This window comes from Vigna unguiculata, chromosome 7, assembly GCF_004118075.2.
Source record: "Vigna unguiculata cultivar IT97K-499-35 chromosome 7, ASM411807v1, whole genome shotgun sequence".
Classification (NCBI taxonomy): Eukaryota; Viridiplantae; Streptophyta; class Magnoliopsida; order Fabales; family Fabaceae; genus Vigna; species Vigna unguiculata.
Genome location: NC_040285.1, coordinates 1,829,714 through 1,851,758, shown reverse-complemented (window position 1 = coordinate 1,851,758; position 22,045 = coordinate 1,829,714). Strand labels below are relative to the sequence as shown.

At 30.2% G+C, this 22,045-nt stretch overlaps 2 protein-coding genes across 2 annotated transcripts; one reads left to right on the top strand and one right to left on the bottom strand.

Annotated features, from left to right (window-relative positions):
• Positions 1–7,602: 7,602 nt before the first annotated feature.
• On the top strand, positions 7,603–12,609 carry LOC114190924 (IQ domain-containing protein IQM6). The gene is made up of 9 exons (XM_028080002.1): positions 7,603–7,858; positions 8,854–9,121; positions 9,672–9,786; positions 9,882–9,947; positions 10,022–10,110; positions 10,199–10,286; positions 10,391–10,621; positions 10,902–11,003; positions 11,281–12,609. The coding sequence occupies exons 2-9, from the start codon at positions 8,859–8,861 to the stop codon at positions 11,986–11,988; spliced, it is 1,662 nt and encodes a 553-aa protein (XP_027935803.1). The 5' UTR covers positions 7,603–7,858; positions 8,854–8,858; the 3' UTR covers positions 11,989–12,609.
• A 919-nt stretch (positions 12,610–13,528) lies between these two features.
• Positions 13,529–19,525, bottom strand: LOC114189752 (homogentisate solanesyltransferase, chloroplastic). Its single transcript, XM_028078424.1, has 10 exons — positions 19,047–19,525; positions 17,660–17,784; positions 17,422–17,568; positions 16,945–17,170; positions 16,748–16,821; positions 16,279–16,371; positions 15,949–16,066; positions 15,796–15,858; positions 14,450–14,482; positions 13,529–13,825 (listed from the first exon to the last, which is right to left on the bottom strand). Exons 1-10 carry the CDS (start codon positions 19,236–19,238, stop codon positions 13,751–13,753), a joined length of 1,146 nt encoding a protein of 381 aa, XP_027934225.1. The 5' UTR covers positions 19,239–19,525; the 3' UTR covers positions 13,529–13,750.
• Positions 19,526–22,045: the final 2,520 nt, after the last annotated feature.

Below are 22,045 nucleotides of genomic sequence, written 5' to 3'. Positions count from 1 at the left end.
ATCTTTTCTGATATATTTCACTTTATTTTTAATAAATATAATTTTATTTTATATATTAACTTAATAATATTACAATATCATACATATTTAAAAAGTATACACAAACACAATAGTACGTATATTTACACTAATAAAAAATTTAACTTCACTAATTTTTTTCAATCACACGTGTGAAAGCAATCGTGTCGGTGTCTGTGTATGACGGAAAGTTGACATCTGAGCAGAAGAAAAAACGCGTTGAATTGTTTTGGATATTAACAGATGAAAAAGGAGAAGTTGAACTCATCTTCAACATTCTACGACAGTTTATAGAACATGTTACAATACTGTTGTGTTATGAACATGTTACAACATATCACTCAAAACCCTAACCGACTACAAATGAAATTAATACAAAGGAAATTCAAAATCGTAACATTTTTATTATAGATCATTCACTCTCATAAAATTAAGACCTAAGATGGATTTTCTAATACCTCTGAATATTTTAATATTTTAATTTGACATGGAAAATAAAATTATGTGTTATAAAAATAATAAATTTTTTAGCACATCCCATAATTTTATATTACTTAAAAGTCAAAGTTAAGAATAATATTTTCTTTCAAGCGAATAAAATCTGGATTAGGGATGGCAACGGGGCGGGGCGGGTACGGGTATCATGATCCCATCCCCATCCCCATAATAAAAATTCATCCCCATCCTCATCCCCAAACCCAACGGGTATACAACTTTTGACCCATCCCCATCCTCACCGGGTAACGGGTATTTTCTTATACCCATACCCATACCCATTTTTTTATTGTTCCATATATCAATTAAATATTTTTTATAAAAAAATTTAAAAAAGTGATGTCATATTATACTTTCTAGAGAATCACCCATCAGCCTTCGGATCTGAGTTTGAATTGGCTAGGGGGCATGAGCGGTAGTCAGCTGTCCTCTTTCCTTCCGATGAAGGGATCTTGCTCGTTTTTCTCTAAAGGGCTAGTCCTGGTTCTGTTAAGGGCCTAGTTCTGGACTTGCTCGACCAAGAAAGGTTGGAAGTAGATTGTGAATGCTGGAGTTGGCGCTCAATGGAGCTCTTTCTCGCCCCTTCCCTACCTACTGTATTCAAGCGAACAAGTGTGTTAAGCGAATCACTTTCCGCTGGTGGTACGCACTACATGAAATCAATGCCCAGACCACTATGTGCGTAATCTATATATCTATCCTTATTGATTTCTTTCGCCTATGGAGTGTTAGGGTATTGCGAAGCAGGATATTCCTCGTCGGTTCTATTCGGTGGTGGTGGCTTAGCTTTGAATTTCTTTCCACTCATTTTGGCTTTTTCCTTTTCTTATTCATGCTTGCTCCACTAGCCTCAAACTCCATTCCAATTTCGAATCGACCCATTAATTAGAGAAAGAAGGCTTTTCTGCTTAGCAGAACCCGATTCTCCGCTCAAAACATCTGATCTTCCGACTTAAACAACCGATTACATTTCTATCCTTTTTTTTCTATGATCAATTCAATAAAGACTTCCTTCTCAACTGACAACCCCACCCGATGGGCCTGTTCATCAGCGATATTCTTTGTAGGGCTTTCGGCTGCCTTCCTTTATTTTTGGGCTAAGGCTAGCTTTCCTAAGTAAGTTCCAGAGTGCATGAGTGAATCTTGATCTGTATTCAAGGTATGCCCTTTCTAGTTCTGTTAGAATATTGACTTCGGTTAAGCTGAGGCCCTCTTTTTGTCATCCCCGCAGCTTTCCAGATTTTGTATTGAACGTATGGCGTAGCTAGGATCTTCAAATCATGTTTGAGCCTAGCCTATCCTATGTTCAAACCCACCCCCTATTTGATTTGATTGAATGAATAAGGCTGGAAAGAATGCCCGCCAAGTTCAGATAAGGGAATGCTTCCCCCAACCATTAAAGGAAAGGCTCGACGAAGGGAGATGCGGCGGGGGAAGGAAAACGCTTTCGGAGATTAGGAAGATTGTGTCCAGGATCTGGTAATCTAAGTTCTGGTCGGCTCGTATTAGCCTGTGCTTTATTACAGGTAGTCATTCCCCCCGTTCGTTCCTTTTCAACGGTACTTGAATCTTAAGTCGCGGTCACTCTCTCCCGTGAAACTCCTCCTTTAACTATGATTGATCTGACCATTTTCTTTAGGCAGAAGCTGAAAAGAGATTTGAACAGCAGTCTGAAAAGAAAAGACTAATGCTGCGCAAAAGAATATGTTTCAAAAGAATAATCTATTAATCTCCTTCATTCGAAAGACGACAATCAAAGCATCACGACTCGAGGAACATTCCTCAAGGGAGTGAACCAGTGAGATCGGTAGACAACCCGTCAAAGGAAGCCGCTAGGCATCAAGCCCTATTATCTTAAACCTAGGGAGGGTGGCCATTGTTGGGTGGTGAGTTGCAATGAAAGAGCTGAGAAGTTGTGGTTGGGAGACTTTACCCAAGAAATGGGTTCAAAAAATGGAAAGATCGGAACATGGGAATAGATCTGATACCAAAACGGACTACCTATTTCAATTGTTGTGCTTTCTTAAATTGCATACCTATACAAGGGTTCAAGTTTCGATCGATATTTGCGGAGTTGATTATCCCTCTCGAAAACGAAGATTTGAAGGCCTGTGCCGGGGGAGCATAGCATAGGTAGGAAAGGGAGCCAGGACGGTGGAAGAGCCAGGGGGGCCGGGTCATTTCGGAATCATGATACTATCAAAATATTCAATATTAAAATAACATACTCTTTTTGATTTTCATGATGTCAAATATTAAGAAAAATATTATAATAGTATATATATATATATGTTATATATATATATGTTATATATATATATATATATCAGAATGAGAAATATGTTATATATATATATATATATATATATATATATATATTATATTATATTATATTATATTATATATTATATTACTATGTATATATATATCATATGTGTGGATATCTTATGTTTATATATATATATATATATATATATATATATATATATATATATATATATATATATATATATATATATATATATATATATATATATAATTATTTATATATATTATATTATATTATATATTATATTATTATTACTATGTATATATATTATATGTGTGGATATCTTATGTTTATATATATATATATATATATATATATATATATATTTATAGATATATATTTATTTTAAGTATATATTATATTATATTATATAATAATATAAATATAATAATATATATTATATTATTATGTATATATATTATATGTATATGCGTAGATATTTTATGCTTTTATATATATATATATATATATATATATATTTCTTTTAAATTTTTATAAATTTGTCATGTTATAAATTTGTTTATAAAAGATCTCACTAGTTAAATGATTAATTTGTTTTATACATATATATTATATATATTATATTATATTATTATGTATATATATTATATGTATATTATATTATATTACATGTATATGTGTAAATATATATATATATATATATATATATATATAAAAGTATATTTTATTTATATGTATATATACTATATTATATTATATTATATTATATTATATTATATTTTATGTGTAAATATATTATTTATTTATATATATTTTTTAGATTATTTAATAAATTATAAATAGTTTAGTAATTTAAGCGGGGACGGGTATTTGGGCGGGTATATATATATCCCCATCCCCATCCCCATCCCCAGTTGAAAATTTCGGGTATTACCCATACCCATACCCATACCCAGTCAAAGCGGAGATTCCCCGTCAAAACGGGGACGGGTTCGGATGATACCCACGGACACGGATTTATTTGCCATCTCTAATCTGGATAGAAATTAGTTTCACATTCTAACATACTTGAAGTTTATATTACTTAAAAGTCAAAGTTAAGGAATAATATTTTCTTTTAAGTTAATAAAATCTGGAAGTTAGTTTCACATTCTAACATACTTACTTGATTGATTCCAACAATATTATCTCAGTTAATTTTGGACAATAACTAAATAAAATAATAAATGTTATAAAATTCTTGTATAAAAGTAAAAAACATAACATCAAAATCTAAAAAATTATGTAGCAATATAATTCACAAAAATTTAAATTAAGATATGGAATAATTATAATTATGGTAAATTTATCCTATTATTATATATTTTCTAACAAATTAAAAGCATAAAATATTTTAAATAATGATTTATTAATAATGTTCACAGTGGACTAAATTTTAAATACATTTAGTCAATTTTAATATAACTTATTTTATACCTTAATTAGAATGATATCACTCAAACTATTTTGTAAGCACTCACTTGAAAGCTTAATCTTTATCATTTTTAATTTAAAAATTTTAGTTTATATTATTTCATGCATTACATCATTGTATAGCTTAGGGTTTATGCTTCTTTACCCATGCTTAGACTTTGATCTAAAGAAGAAAGCTTACATTTGAAAAAGAAAAAACTCATTTAAAAATTTATATATATAGATAAAAGTTACTTTATAATATAAATTAAATCAAAGTACCACAGTTGGTGTAAGTGGTCTTGTTTCCATCATTCACTTTAGAAACACCCGTACCTTAGTTGCACACGGTTCCACCAACTTCATGCTTAAAAGAAAATAATAATAATAATCTATAATAATATATAAAAAAAAATTATATATTTCAAAATACCAATTTTATTCTTTAAAATATAATTATTATTAAATTTTTGAAGATTGACCGTTACTTGTACAAATTTTTTATAAAACCGTTTATCTTTTTTTCTTTTTTTCTTTATTTATCCACGGTTATTCTCTCATCTTTTCTTATATATTTAACTTTATTTTTAATAAATATAACTTTATTTTATATATTAACTTAATAACATCACAATATCATCACCTAACAATATATAAAAACGATTTCTTTTTATGTCCACATTTTAAAATATCACTTTTACCCTTTAAAATATAATAATTATTAAATTTTTTAAAATTGACCGATACTTTTACAAACTTTTTATAAAACCGTCTATCTCTGTTTTTTATTTTTTTATTTATCAACGGTTATTCTCGCATATTTTATGATACATTTCACTTTATTTTTAATAAATATAATTTTATTTTATATATTAACTTAATAACATTACAATATTATCACCTACTAATATAATATCACGCATATTTAAAAATTGCGTATACACAAGCACGATAGTGTCTTTGTTTATGTTAATAATAATAATAATAATTATTATTATTATATTATTATTATTATTATTATTAGTAATGTAACATACGTTGGAGCACATATCGTATAAAGTAAAAGTAAATACGGGGTGTATGTATAAAGACTTATTAACTTTGTAGTGATTTAATTGTTGATTTATATTAAAATTTTAGGAAAAAAATCTGATTAATTTTTAAATTCAAGAAAATTTATTGTAATTTCTCAAATTAGAAAAAAAAACACGTTTAAATATAAGAGACTAAATTTTTTAAAACTAATTCTATTGAGACTAAAAAAATCAAGTGATTAGAATTTTCCTTATTTGAATCATTAGTTGTGCACCAAACTAGTTATATTTTGAAAATATAAGTAAAATTAGATGAAAATAACCTATCGACATACATTGACTAGATGGTAAACATTTTTATATGCCCTTCAAACTATCTTTTGTGCTAAGATTATTTTGATTTTAAGTTTAATAAAAAAAGTTGTACATACAATAATTAATCAACTAATTAACGGCCATATTTGAATGATACTGCGATACTATTTATCCTTTGTGTCACACTTTATCATGGGATAAGCATAATATGCAATATATATATATATATATATATATATATATATATATATATATATATATATATATATATATATATATATATATATATATAATAGTTAAAAATGTATGAATAACTGAAGAATAAAAAAAATATATTCATATAATAAAATTTATAAGTAAATATATAGGTGTCACTTTTCATTTACATAATATCTATATAATAAAAGACATTTTTATTAGATATTTAAATTATTTAAATAACAATAAGTTTAACAAATATTATTTCCATCACTATATATCTTTTATGTTTTTTTTTTTCGTATAATTAACTCGTTTAGGTGTAAAGTTAATGTGACATGATTTCAAATCGCTATGGTATACACCTTAAAAGAAAAGTATAATGAAATTAGTTATTTATTTGTAAAGTTGGTAAAATAATTTCAGCCAAGTGGAAAATTATCTAAATTAAATTAAGTCACTTTTTTTCAATCAATTTAACCTACAATATTTGAAATGGAAATAGGGTGGACTAACGGATAAATTTAAGTTTGTCTAATTTATAAAGTAATAATTATATATTTTTTTAAGTAAAATAATATTATTTTTATAAAACACACGCATAGATTATATATCAAATTATTATATCTAAAATCAAATTCAATAATCTTCTTAATTTTAAAATGCCTACTTGATTTTTGTTTTATATTTAAAGTAATTTTTTATTTTTGAAAATAGAACAAACAAATACACATGTTCAACAAAACCTTTTAAAGTGACCTATTAGGTAAGATTGGACCCAACCAACTCAACCTATTTATCAGATCTACTTATTTATAATAACTTACAAAACCAGATTACTAAATTTAAAAAAGAAATATTAAAATACCGACATTACACATTTGTTATAACAAGGATGCAACTGTAACTAACGAAACATATTAAAAAAAAACAAATTTTATACAAAGGATCACATATTCTGTTCAATAATTAATTTTTACTGAAAGTATAATTCATCCCCTAGAAACTTTTCCTCCCGCTAACCATTTTTTTACCTAGAAGTAAAATTTATTAAGAGATATAAATGTAGATTATAATTATAAGAATTAAATATGTTTTTAGTTTCTTAACTCTCAGTAAATTTTAAAATTAGTCTATTTGGAAACTTTGAACCAATTTAGTCTTTCATCTTTCAAAATATGTAGATTTAGTCTTTTTAATCAAATTTTGTTAAGTTTATTTGATGTTTCGTATGCATTTCAAAATTGTATTTTAGTTGTTTATACTGTTTGACACATTTTTGCTTTAATGTCAAGTCAAATACTGTTATAAAACGCACTTGAAATGTCAAATAAACTTAACAAAATTTGATTAAAAGGACTAAATCCACGTATTTCAAAGACTAAATTTGTTCAAAGTTTCAAAGTGGACTAATTCCATAATTCACCAGAAGTTAAGAGACCAAAACATATTTAACCCTAATTATAATGAGAAAATAAACGAATGAAGTCATTAAAGTGTGTAGAAAATGTTTTAGAAAAAAAAAATTATGTTATGTGAGTTAGTCAGAGTTTGAGAGACAGCTTGCATGTCTCACTTCACTCCAAACAACATTGTAGAAACAAACAAACCAACCTTTTAAATTTTGTGTTTCCATTTCCATGGCGTTTTCATTCCTCCATTCTATAAAAAGGGTAGTGCAAGAATAGCATATATAACATGGCACAAGGTGTTTGTTTGCAATGAGCATTGCAAGGAAGAGAGAGCACAGCATAGCAATACACCTAGGCACCCTTTAACTCCGAAAAAAGAACTCTTTCTTCATTCTCCTCACACTCTCTTCCCACATTCTTCGCTCTCTCTTTCATTCTCTCTCTTACGTTGCCACCCTCCATTGTGCCACTTCCTTTCTGGGTGGATCCCTTCCTTCTTTTCTCTCCCCATTCATCTTCTCTCTCTACCCTTTTGTTTGTTTGTAGCTGTTGTTGTTCAATCTCTCATCTCTCTCTCCGTGTCTCTGCCGAACACCCCCTTCAGCCTTTCCTCTTCCTTGATCCTACTGAATTCACATATTCAGGTACGCTCATGCTCCTTCATAATCATCAATCACAATCACAATGACAAAACATTGGTGTTGATGTTGTTCTTGTTATATGATGCTGTCATTGTCTTTTTCAATATTCAAACATGCGTAAAGATGTGACAATGTTTTTATGATTCTTATGATTGAATATGTCCCATGTTGGTTGCATGTTTTCTGGTTTGATGACAACCATGGCATTGGTTTTTGCTACGTTGGGGAGGTGTGAGTGAGGATTAAGGGAGGAGAAAAATGGCATCAAAGCAAGGGAAGGAGGATTAAGGGACAATTTGATCATTTTTTTTTTGTTGGTTTGTTATAAATTTATTTTCCAACAATGACAATGACAATGTCCCTCAACTCCTTTTCTGAAATGTTAGACAAGACGATGTTTGATTATTATTATTTTTTTTTGTAAACAGTCACTGTTGAAGATTTGATTCTTTGTTCTATATGTCATTTTTTGGATTCTATAGAAACCTATCTGATGAAGCAACGGATAAGTCTTTTGCGTATAATTATTTATGGAATTATTGGATTTGGTTTTTGCTGGATAAGACACTGAGACAGAAAATAAAATTAAAGCTCAGAGGCCAGTAATTTTATCTGGCGATTATTGGAATTTATTCACTTTTCTTTCTGCTCTGAACCAAATAAAAATGATTGGAATTTATGCCCATTCATGCATTGGTTTTCCTTCCTCTTTCTATAAAGGGTCATGAATGCTAAGAGTCCATGAAGCCTTGAGCTTTTCTCCTACTTCTTTTTCTAAACTTGATTGTACCCTTAATTTTTGTTCATTTGAGTTATGTTTATAGCAATTTTTTAGACGAGAAAAACCTTACCTTACACATTACTTGATTTGGATATTATTGTGAAAGTTTCTCTTGAGGTGGATCAACTTCAGAGGTGAAGATATAGAACATATTTGTCTGTAAGTTAGTTCCATGGTTAAGACTTAAAACTTGACTCAAAGAAATCCAAATATGCAGGGAAGATGATGGTTGGAGGTTCGGTCGAGTTAGAAACCATGTTTTCTTTAAGATCTCCTAAAGCAGATTTGGAAAAGGACTTTGGTAAACCAGAAAGCACAAAGAGTCGAGACAGTAGTGGTAACTGGTTGGAGAAAAACACATACATGCCATTGCGGGGGGCACATAGTATATGGGATCAAGCTGCTCTGAGGTTGCAGAAAGTTTACAAAAGTTTTAGGACAAGGAGGCAACTTGCAGATTGTGCAGTTCTTGCAGAGCAGAGATGGTTAGTTTCAACACATGTACCTGGGTAAACACAATTGGAATTTACGTAAAACATTATCCATTTTATTTGTTACTTCGTATGCCAATTAATTTTTTACAGTGTCAACCAACCAGACATCAAGGTAGGTATAATTTTTCAGACAATTATTGCAAATGTCAACAAATTTACCATACAATTTGTGATTGGATGACAGAATAAAAATAACTTACGTTATCCATGCATATTTACTCATCTTTTGTGTGAGAGCGTACACTTTTAGATTTAGGAGTCTTGAACAATCTCATAGAGTGCTGTCAAATTAAGTTGAAATATGAGGGGATTGAAAAAGCTTCTATAACTCATTATCTTAAGATTTTGACTTCTATCTGACGTGTTTCTATTAGTGCAATAACTCATAATGGGCTTTGGGTTGTTAGAACGCGTTTCTATTTGATGCCTAATATGATTTTATTTAAAAAAAACTTCCATAACTCGTGTGGTTGTGGTCTCTAAGAAAGACCAAGATATCCATAATATTGTTTAGGCCACTGAACTAAATTCATATGTATAGGTGGAAGGCTTTGGATTTTGCCGAACTTAAGCGCAGTTCAATATCATTTTTTGACATTGAGAAACCGGAGACCGCCGTGTCACGGTGGTCTAGGGCGAGGAAGAGAGCTGCCAAGGTAGGTTCTGACATTACTTGTATCATAATATCATGAGCTGTTGATGTTGTAGATTGAAAGATAGTAAGATGTTTTCACTTTGTATTTAATAATAGGTTGGAAAGGGTCTGTCTAAGGATGTGAGGGCTCGCAAACTTGCCTTGCAGCACTGGCTAGAGGCAGTAAGTCTCATAGCTAACGTGACATTGTTCAAATTAAACTGATAATTTCTCTAACTAGTTACCAACTTGAACAGATTGACCCTCGACATCGCTATGGTCACAATCTTCAATTTTATTACGTCAAATGGCTTCGCTGTGATAGCTGTGAACCTTTCTTCTATTGGTAAGATTGTAACAAGAATGAAAGTCCAATTTCTGTTTAACATGTAACTTTCGATCAAGCTAATGGATAAATCAACCTACAAGTGTAGGCTTGATGTTGGGGAAGGTAAGGAAGTCCTTTCTGAGAGATGTTCCAGATTAAAACTTCAGCAGCAGTGCATCAAATATCTTGGTCCAGTGAGTTTATTGCTCCCTTTGATTTCCCTTTTTATCTTCTTTCTGTTTATGTACCTTAACTGTCAAGCAACATGTAAAAGTAATTCTAAAAGCTGTTTTTGCAGGTGGAGAGAATGGATTATGAAGTAGTTATTGAGAATGGAAGACTCATGTTCAAGAAAAGTGGGAAACCTGTTGACACAACAGGAAAAGCAAAGTGGATTTTTGTACTTAGTACATCCAAGACTCTTTATGTAGGGCAGAAGACCAAGGGCACATTTCAACATTCAAGCTTCCTAGCAGGGGGAGCCACATTGTCTGCTGGTAGACTAGTGGCAGAAGATGGTGTTCTTAGGGTATGAAGAAGGACACAGACCACTTATTTTCATAGAGTAATGATACTTTGACACATAATTATTTTACACCCATTTGACACCGCCCTTCACTCTTTCTTTCCTTTACAAATACAAAAGTTCACTTTTTTATGATTATTTTACCCCTACAATGTGTGTCAAATGAATGTAATGTGTGTCAAAGTATCATTACTCATGTTCACAACGGATATAATGTTGTTTTCCTTTTCTTTCTATATGCTATTGTTTGCATACTGACAATAGAGTTTTTTCAACTCCATAGGCGGTTTGGCCTCACAGTGGGCATTATCTCCCAACAGAAGAAAATTTTGAGGAACTCATGTCATTCCTTGTGGAGAATAATGTGGATCTTACAGATGTAAAGGTAAAATGACTAAATGGTACCTTTTCTTCAGTATAAGATATAACATCTGTCAATCCAATGCAAATTTCCATTCAGGATTTGCATGACTGAAGAAAATTAAACTCCTAGATTAACATAACTGCATATTCACTATGATCTCTTTAGAGTTAACTTGGGATAGAATTATACATAGATTTTAACTTTGACCATGCACAAAAAATTAGCTAATTGCCATTTTCATTACATCACATGAATGAAAGTTCTTGTGAAATGCTGATTGCCATTTTCTTATATCCAGAAAAATCCAGATGAAGAAGAAGAACACACAGCCGAAAACAACCAAGATATCTTCCAACACAATATTTTAGAGGCCATGAAACCTCCAAACATTGAAACAGAAAGTCACAACACATCACCTGAAAAGGTCCTTGACTTGACAAATGAGGATTCTAATGCTCATTCAACCTCTCAACCACCATTGTCAAAACTGTCTCTAAGACTAGGATCAAAAATAGCAAGAATTGAGATACCAAAAAGAGTGATAGTGCCTGAATTCTTCGGAGAGCAAGAAAGCGGTCCTCGTACCCAGTTTTATTCTCCAATTGAGTCAGACAGTAGTGGTTATGAGACAGCAGAAGAATCATTTATAAATGAGGAGGAATTCATGGTTTCCAAATCAAACATGTTTGTTGAACATCAAAATGAAGATGGGAATACTATTACAAAGGAGCAAATCTTGAAGAGGATAGATTCACACAAGGGAAGGAAATCATATCAATTGGCTAATCACTTGTCTACTAAATGGACAACAGGTGCAGGCCCTCGAATTGGTTGCATGAGAGACTACCCACTAGAGCTTCAGAATTTGATTTTGGAGCAGCAAAATTTGTCTCCAAGGATAAGAACAACGCATCCATCTCCCCGGCTACCATCTTTATCCCGCTTCAGCCCTCATGTTGCTTTTCCACCTTCTTTGCCTGATGCTCCAAGTGCCTTAAGCAGCTAGTGTATCAGCTTGCAATACATAGGATGAAGTGGTAATTAAGGGATGCCACTCTGCTGAAAAAATGACATAGGAGTTCTTTTTGCCATGCTTTTAGTGCCATTCTTCTAAGCCATATAGTTTTTTGTAGGTCATGTGATGGATGAGGAACAAAATAACTTTGTATCTTCTGATTCCTAATGAGGATAGAATCTGATTGGCTTCTTTCATCCAATCTAGATTGAGATGATAGCAACTTGCAAATCATTAATAACATGTATAGTTACGCAGAAAATTTCTCAAATCCCCACCTTTGTGTTATCCTTCAAAACATGTACTGTGTTTATCTTATATTATAGCATGAAAGGGAATGGACGAGATGAAATAGGGTAGTCAGAATATATTAATTGTTACCAACACCAAAATTGTTACATAGTGGTTTCAATCCTTAATATCAGATATAAAGAAACACCCTGATTAGGTTGAGATTTGAGTTATGTACAATATGCTATACAATAATACCTGCCTCTATATTTTGAAGTTCATGTATGAGTAGTAGAGGTGCACTCACTTAACCCATTACGAGAGTAAATAGTTTATACACTCATAATATAAAAGAACTTTACACAAACTATTACAAATGTTAAATTTGTTGACATCTTGATACTTCTTGAACATCTTGGTACATCTTCAATAACTCTTATCAGACGTCAATAAGTTATCTTATATGTTATACAAACAAACATTTGATCAACGCCTAATTTTGGATTAGGATAATTGGATTGAATATGAAATTGGTAATATTAAAATTGACAAAATTGAAAGTACAGAAGAGATAAAAGATGAAGCAGAAGGCCAAAATAAGATTAATTGATAAGTTGAGAAAAATTTGTCACCCTAAATCAATAACTTAAAGAAAAGAATAAAAAATTCTTCACAAAATCTAAAGAGAATTTCTCTCCACATGTAAAAAGCTTCATAAATAAATGAGTTAATTATAAAAATTAACAAATGTCTGTTTATATTATAAAGCTAAGACTAATTAAACTGATTCAACAAGTTATCTAATTAGCCTAATAGCAAATAATGCCAAAACAAATTCTTAATTACAAAAGGATAGAAAGAAATACAAAAAGTTCAACACAACATTATACAATTTCTAATATACAATGTAGCCTTTGAGTCTCTTTCTTCACCCTTCATTGTATGTCTCCCATGCACTCATCAAAATCCATATTAAATATACGTTATGTGTTTTATCTTTTGTATTTACTTGGGTTTTAAATGTGTTATGTAATACCATGATTATTGTTTCTCTATATATCACTATATAAGGAGGTATCACCAAAGATCAAACCTTGTGTTTTAACTTTTCTGTAATCAAAATTAGAGTTGTACAACGGTAATAAGGAAAATTATGCACATTGGTCACCAGACCCAATGTCCTAAAAAGAAATCCAAAAGTTGAGTGATGCCACATAAACATATTTTGTTTTTACAGTTTACATCTCTATATTTGTAAAATAAACTACACATGCTTTAGCTAAAAATGGTCGACAAAGAATAGCAGAGGTACAAAAACAGTACAAAATATTTTCAGTGTAATATTATGAAATATGTTAATGGCATTACATCAAAGTAAAAGCAAATACTATCAAACATTTACATATAAAAATTCTAAAATAAGAATAGATAGTTTATTAGTTGATGTACTTGATACAACAAAGAAGATCTCTCCAACTATGCAGGTGTGCACCTTTTCCAAAGAAAAACATAGCGATGTTTGCTATATGAAAGGAAATAGTGCATACTCAGCATAGAACAGATTCCATATGAATCGATAGAATCCTGATATTGCATCCTGCATCATAAAGGCAGACATTTTAAAAGCAGCTTAAACACTAGTGGAAGAGATAAGAAATCAAAAGTGCATCACTTAGGCAAGTAGAGATGGTGTACAGAAAGCTGTATACACAATATTTTGGAAACTGTTTTTGATTTTAGTCCTATTATAAAATCATTGATTTGGGAATCTACATATTTTTAAAAGAATAATTTGGTCACTGTATTTTTGCCACCTAGAGTAATCGAGTATTGAACTATTCATACTGCATTGATAAAAAATCTTGGTCTCTATATGGACCCCAAAAGGGCAAAGTGGAATTACCAGAACAAGCAAAGCAAGTTCTTTTAAAAGCCAATTGGCATTGCTATGTTATCCTGATCTAATAATACTAAACTGCAGGAATGTTGTATCAAGCAATCTATTATTTAGTGCCACAGTAAGAGTATTTAACAAATAAATAGGTAGTAATATTAACTAATGTGCCAGAAGAAGGTTCATGGTATTGATAAGTAGTTGAAGTGATTCACGTTATCCAAAGTTGCTATGCTACAAGAGACAAAAATAGAGGTCCAATATCTGAGCATCAAAAGCAGTTAATAAGTTGCTACAATCATTTTCTTACAGAAGATAGAATATTACCTTGGTATAATTTGCTTGTTCTAGTACCCATGTCTGAAATACAAGAAAACAAGTCATGTCTACCTTACAATTTCACAACCACATGTGCATTATGAAAAAAAGAAAGAAACAGAAAAATGAGAAAGCACCAGACAAGTCTATCCTGCATAGCACTAAGGTCCCAATAAGCATATAATGCATTAGATAGACAAAATCTCAACAACACTAGATGAGGGAAATGCTTTGCTTTTGTAATATCACCAAGCATATATTGTGAATGCACTCCAATCAGTATAACATGCCCCCACAATCTTAAGAATGTTAGATACGGGTAAAATACTACAGTTTATGGTGCCAAGGATATCTTAAAGCACTAGCAGTCTTGATCACAATAGGTTATATCTTATGCCACCTAATATTAAGATGAAAACGGGTATTTTGGCTTCCTTTCATGTGGACAATTTGGTTTTTAGACTTAAAATCAGAAAGTAGGCACTGGGCAGTCAACTAATATCACAGACTGCATACTAGCACCAACTTTTAGAGGAAAGGTGGAAAACTTCTGTGAAGTTGACACTGAATGATTCAACAACCTTGTGAAGATTAAGTTAAGGCTTGACAGAATTCTACTATGTTTAGTTCATTAGTTTTGGAAATAGAATTATGTGTTGCTAGAGCTTATGTTAATAGGGAAACATTGTACTTAGAGATATTATGAGATATAATAAGCTAATGTGATTATGGTAATTAGGGCAACAGTTGTTCATCCTATTTCATGAGAATAAGACCATCATTGGCTGTGTAATTTCCCACATGGAATTTTTTCATGTCTCTTGTTCTTTTCCTCTTTCAACAAGAGCAAAGCCTTGGGCAACTGGGTTCTTTAATGTTGGATTTTGATGCATTTAGCTAGAATATCTTGTGAGAATCTCTCTATCTACATACTTTCTCAGGGAGAGGCTTGCTTTCTTAGCTTCTTCATGTTTCAGCTCACGAGTTTTGATTTAATAGAGCTGAAGCTTCTTCCTCTATGTTCTGGTGACTCTCTTCTGTTTTCCTCTCTTTTTCTATTCATTATTCCCCCAACTTTCCCTCCCTCGAGTTGTCTAAGAAAATAAAAAATTGATAGTCACAGCAAAAGTCTTATAATAGAGGACCGATGTGATACTACAATCCATATTGTTCAGGAACACATATATCCAAGTTGAACTCAAGAAAATCTAGAGAAAATCGACAGCTCTAAACAAATATAACGAAAATAATTATCAAAATACAATTCAGAGTAAATTGGACTAAATAAAACATTTATGAATATCCACTAAACTAGAATGATAACCTTTGCAATATTATTAATCCAATGAACAAACCTGGTAAATCAAGCTTATTGCAAAAGTCACATGAGCTGGTATGAGCAACCAACGCCTGAAATCCTGTTAACAGTTCAGAAAGCACATCAGGTTTTGTTTTCATGGATGAATAAAGAATTTCATGCTAGGCACATGATGCAAGTTGATATTCACCTGAGGCATGTAAACGGCTGCCAATACTGAAATAATATAGTTCATCAGCAAAATTCCAGAACCAAGGAAAGCAATGTTCCGAACTCCTAATTTTGTAGCAAAGGTTGATATTTGATACCTGAAGTTAGTTAAGAAATGCAGCCCCATGTTAAAGCGTGAAAGCAGATAATGCTGTATACAGAGGATATGCATACACACACATATATATTAGACACATATACAAGCAAAAATACATATTTGTTGGAATAGAGGTGAACAGAAAAATCAACAGCTCAGGAAAATAAGTTCAATAAACCTGCAATGTGCATGCAATTGGGTACCAAAACTTACTTGCGATCACCTTCAACATCAGGAAGATCTTTTGTTATAGCGATTACCAATGCAAAAAATGTAACAAAGGTTGTGATGAAAACCACAGGAGAGCTGCAGCCAAAGATACAAGAAGAAATATATAATAAGCTCACAAAAGATAAGCTGGACACTTAAAAAAAATGTGGTGAAAGGCTAACAACACCATCACAAGCTTTCACTGATGTTAGCGAAGCACAATTTATTTGAAGGTGTGGAGTTCGTCCTTCTAACATTATGACTGTTATAAATCAGAGGTGCCCTCAATTTAGCAACTCTACCTTAGATATTTTATTCTTTTGTTTCAATTATTTTCTTGGTTAAAACATCAAAAATTCATGATCAGTGTACTCTTCGGTGATCCTCTATTTAAACATTGGAAACCATGAGCTCAGTTGTTCAGCGTAACCAATTACATATACAAAGCAACAAATTATAAGCCATAACCCACCTCCATTCAAATGCAAGTCCAAGGGCAGCTCTAGTGGCATAGTAGACACCGAAGTTAAGGAGAAACCCTCGTACCTGCATAAGACTCTTCTGTCAATCTTGTTCAAATATATCCCCAACTACTTAAAATTCAACTGCCAATTTAATTTGCCAAAACGAAAAACAAACAAATTGACAAAAGTTTGGGACTTATCATACCGTAGCAATTATAAGAAATGCAGCAACAGGAAAGCGTTTCATTCTAAATGGAGGAACGGAATAGATGGTACCCAAGAAAAGGCCAAGTGTGTAAAGAGACAAAATGAAGGGCCCAAAGTTGAACCCAACAATGAACAGGCCAGCTACTGCAAAAAATATAACCAAGAACCATGCAGATTGGACGGAAAGATCTCCAGCAGCTATAGGTAAATACGGTTTGTTTACCCTGAAAAAGAATATAAAACCAACTTAGGCTAATATTATTATCAGGATTTATTTCATAGACATGTAATTACAACTGGAAAAGTTTTGGAACCAGAGCAGAAGAATCTTAAAATGAAATTCCTGTGCAGTTAAACATGTTCAAGAACAAAATATTGAAACTTCGTAAGAAATGTGAAATGTGGATGATAGAGAGGAAAAAACTAGTGGAAGACAGAAAGTAACAATACAGTTGTTTATATTTCTGCACCATACTTGTCAATGCTAATGTCATAGATTTGATTAATGCCAACGATATAACCATTTCCGCAAATCAGCGCAAAAAGACCAGAGAAAGCTTTGAACAAAAGAGACCACTTTATCAAATTTGTGTGCTCAATCAATGCTCTTGCCACCAGAGCACTGTAAAACAAAGAGAAAATGAAGCTTAGACAAAGTATACTTGCCATGAAGCTGCATGAAACAGTTGGTAGCTAGTTATAAAGTTACTCACAATGAGCCTAGTGCTGTACCACGTATAGTATGTGGCCTTAGAAATCTCCAGCAAGCATCTTTCAAATCTAAAAGTTTTTCAACTAATGGACGATCAGATCCAGCAGCTCCAACTCCAGTGCAAGCCTGCCAGCATCCTTTTCATTTAAACTGATAAAGAAGACTCAAATCTCTTCCAAAACAAAAAAGTAGGGTAGAAAATGTCCTTTAAACCAAAATAAAGTCAGCTATAGTAAATTTAAGAGACTAATTAAACAATACATAGCTGCTGTTGCAGCTAAATTGTAATCTTCAGTGCCCAATTTTCCAAGTATCATTGATGCAATTTTTATGAAATGATCACAAAAAGACATACTTATTGACTTATATCTAGTTAACACTGTGACAGCCACAATCCACTAACACTGTTACTGTATATAAAACATGTCAGTTCATATTTGTTACTTCTTTATTTGCAGTTCACCTCACTACAATCATCAGCATCGCCGCATGTTATTGTTGACACCTTTTACTTCAATTGTTCTATTGCCACATTGAACTGTTTTGATCATTTTTCCATGCCAATGCCATCATTTAGTTTGTCAAGATACCATAGTTTTTCTATATTATTATTGCAATATTGATCCTATTAATCACCAAACAAAAAGCCTCACCCGTTGACTGCCTTTGTAGAAGTGGCCTCTATCTTACTCCGACCACATTTCCATTGGTATCATCGTCACTATTTTTTTTTTATTGTTTTCTATGTAGACTCAATTAAATCACTACATAATCTAACCATCTCAAACATGATTTGTACATGTCTACTGTAATATTTTATTTCTCTTAAATGCTAAATCTTCACCCCAAGGCCAAACTTCAATGCTAAACTTCCTTCCAGTCAATGACTTCACTCAGGAAACTTTACAATCTCAAACTCTAGCACATGGGGTTAAAACAATCCTTCAAAACCTACTTATATTAAATGAAAATAACAAGTTTATATTGCAGTTGCATATTCTCTAAATCATAAACATATAATGAATAAAACCAAAATTTTATATATATATATATATATATATATATATTAAAAAACATAAAGGAGGATAGAAAAGGTAATTGGGTCAGCCTCACAGAACCAATCACAGTCACCAGTTTCTGAACAACCAGATCACTTTAACCAGTTCTTAAACGAAGTCATGAACACCAGATGAGAGGAACATGCTCGAAAGAAATGGAATTCCGGACATTCATATTTACAGATTGAGAAATTGCCCATTATTCCAAGCACAGCAGGAATCGCAATTTGAAAACATTCAGCAAAACCCATCAATCTTATTGTTTTCTTTTTCTCAGGAAAACACAAGTAAATGAATCAAAATTGGAACTTTAAGGGAAAGCAAACATACCCTTATGGAACTTGGTCTCTGGGGTGTCTTGGAAACCGGAATTGAGCAGCGTCTGTGTCGGTGATGTTGCAACCCAATTGAGTGGGAGTGACTGGAAAATCCAAGTGTGGCCTTAGTGCACAGTATAGCTGAATTCAAATAGGGAATTGTGGAAGGAACCCGATGTGAAGTTGGAGAGAGTGAGAGCTCCATGCGAAGCTGAACACAGCTAGCTAACGAAAAAAACCACTCCAAATCTCAGACACAAGGCAAAAGAATTGTCTGAAAAGTGTTTCCTGAAACACGGTCACAGTTGCATAGTGTGGTAGGATACGTTTAAGTTCATGGTGAATGCCTCAAAAGCAAGTTAAGAACATGAAATTTGGAAGAACAACATAGTTTTTTATGCAAATTGATTAACATTCATTGGCATTGATTTTGACAGACCTATCCGTCACTCAAACCAGCTAGCATTCTTCTATGGCCACCACCACTGAACTTAGATTATGTTTTCCTTGTTTTTTTTTTTTAAATAATAACAAGAATAATAATATTTAGTTTACTATTTATACAAAAAAATTCTCGAAATTTATCCTTAAAATTGTTTTTCAACCTTCACATTATGTAACGTTATGTTGACGAACACATCAACTTTAAACAAAAAAAAAACATCAAAAGGCCAAAAAAATGTAACAGAAAACAATGATTTTTTAAATTGTTTCAACATATCAGCATATTATTACATATAAATGGTGATAAGATGCGGAAAATTTAAAAGGAAATTTTCTTTTTTAATTTCTTTTATAAAAAAGATATATTTAAATAAATAAATCTTAAATACACATATTTAACTGTTATAATTATGTATAATATATAGATGTGGTATCAAAATGAAAAGTTTAATAATTTAAAAAAGTTAAATAATCATGTTATTATATCATTACATATACTAAAACATATTTATATGTAGATTTTTAAATATTAAAATATATAATAATAGTTAAGTTGGTGTTTGATTATGGGTTTAAGGAAGTGTTTTAGGTAATATTTAGATATAATTGAAATGAATATTGGTTCTGATTAGAAATAAAATGTTGTTGAAATGTAACAAATACCATATAATTGTTATAATGAATAATATAATTGTTATAATAAATATAAACCATAAAATAATAATAAAATGAATATAAGTTATTTTTACAAATATGAAGTTTAAATATAGGGTTATAAATGTATGAATTTAAAAATTATGATAATAAGGTTTTTTTTTCTCACTTGCATTACATTTTATATTTATAAATATATACTTCCATAAATTTGGATACTTTTAATTAAGTCTCTCATTGTAAATTTTTTTATTTAGTCTTTGCAGTTAACTTTTTTTATTAATGAGATGATGTGGTTATTAAAAAACTAATATGGTTATTATTTTATCATGTTACATTGTTAAGTTGTCACCACATATTATCTTATTGTTTTATTATTTAAAAATTTTATAATTTTATAATTTTTAAATTGTATCATTTTGTATTTTTATATAATTATTTTAATTCGAAATTGTATAATTATAAACTTATAATTTTATTATTTAAATAAAAATTAAAAATATATCATAATTTTATATTTCATAAAATCATAATAATTTTATTTTTGAAAAATTCTTGTAACCTTCTATCTTAAGAGAGACACTTTGTTGGATTCCCTGGTGAGAAATTGAAAGTTAATTTTACACTTTTTCAGCGTTGGAAATTCAACTCTGTTAAAACAAATGCTCTAAGCGACAAACACTTTAATGGAAGAATAGTTTTGAAAAAATAGTTTTATTTTATGTGAAATGTGAGAAAATATAATTACCATGTCTAATTATTTAAATAATATTTTAGAAAAACAATAATTTTTAAAATATACATTTAATTTGGTCTCTAATTTAATAGTTATGAAAAAAACTCGTGGTACGACTAAACATAATTAAAATAAAAGTTTAATGCATAACAATATCATTCCTTTTTATATCTATAAATTTATACAAATTTTCTTAAATAATACTTATATTTAACAAAATAGATATTTTTGTTGTTTATGAGAGAAAATAAATATTGCATCAAACATTGGACAATTATAATTTTTTAGTTTAATTCAAAGTTGTATGATTATAAAAATTATGATTTTATTATTTGAATAAAAATTAAAAATATATCATAATTTTATATTTTATAATCATAATAATATAATTATACAATTTTAAATTAATATATTAAAATTATAAATTTGTAAATTATAAATTTTAAAATTTTAAAATTTTAAAATAATAAAATGACATGTATTAATAATCGAAGAAGGTGACAAAATGATACGACAAAATAATAACTGCGTCAATCGGTTAATAGTTACAACACCCAATTAAAAAAATAATAATTAACTGCGATAACTTAATTAAAAAAATAAATTTAATAATAAAACACAAAAGTTAAATTTATCCCTTCACTTAAAAGTTTTTAAATTTACCACTAATTAAACCAAAATATATATAAGAGGAATTGATGAGTAATTATATATTTGGTAATATGAAGTTTTGAATGTTGTATTAAATAAGACTACTTAAGTATAATCATAGTTGTTAGATAAATAATTGAAAGTTAATGTTTTTCGAAATCAACTATTTATTTTTTTGGCATTTAAACATATAATTTAAATGTATTTGGGAACAGTGAGTGTGAGATATATATGCAACAATAATGAAATAAGAGTATGATTAAGAGTGTACACACTTATTTAGAAATATATAGTTTAATTAAATGGTCATTGATTACAAATATTCAATATATATATATCGTTCATATTTAATTAATTGTTAATAATACTTTGGATAAAAATATTTTAATAAATAACATTGTAAAATGATCAGATTATCTTTATGATAAAAGTTATTACTATTATTACTATTAGTAATTTATATATTATTAATATTTAAATGTATTTATATTATTATTATTATATATTTTATTATTAATAACTTATAT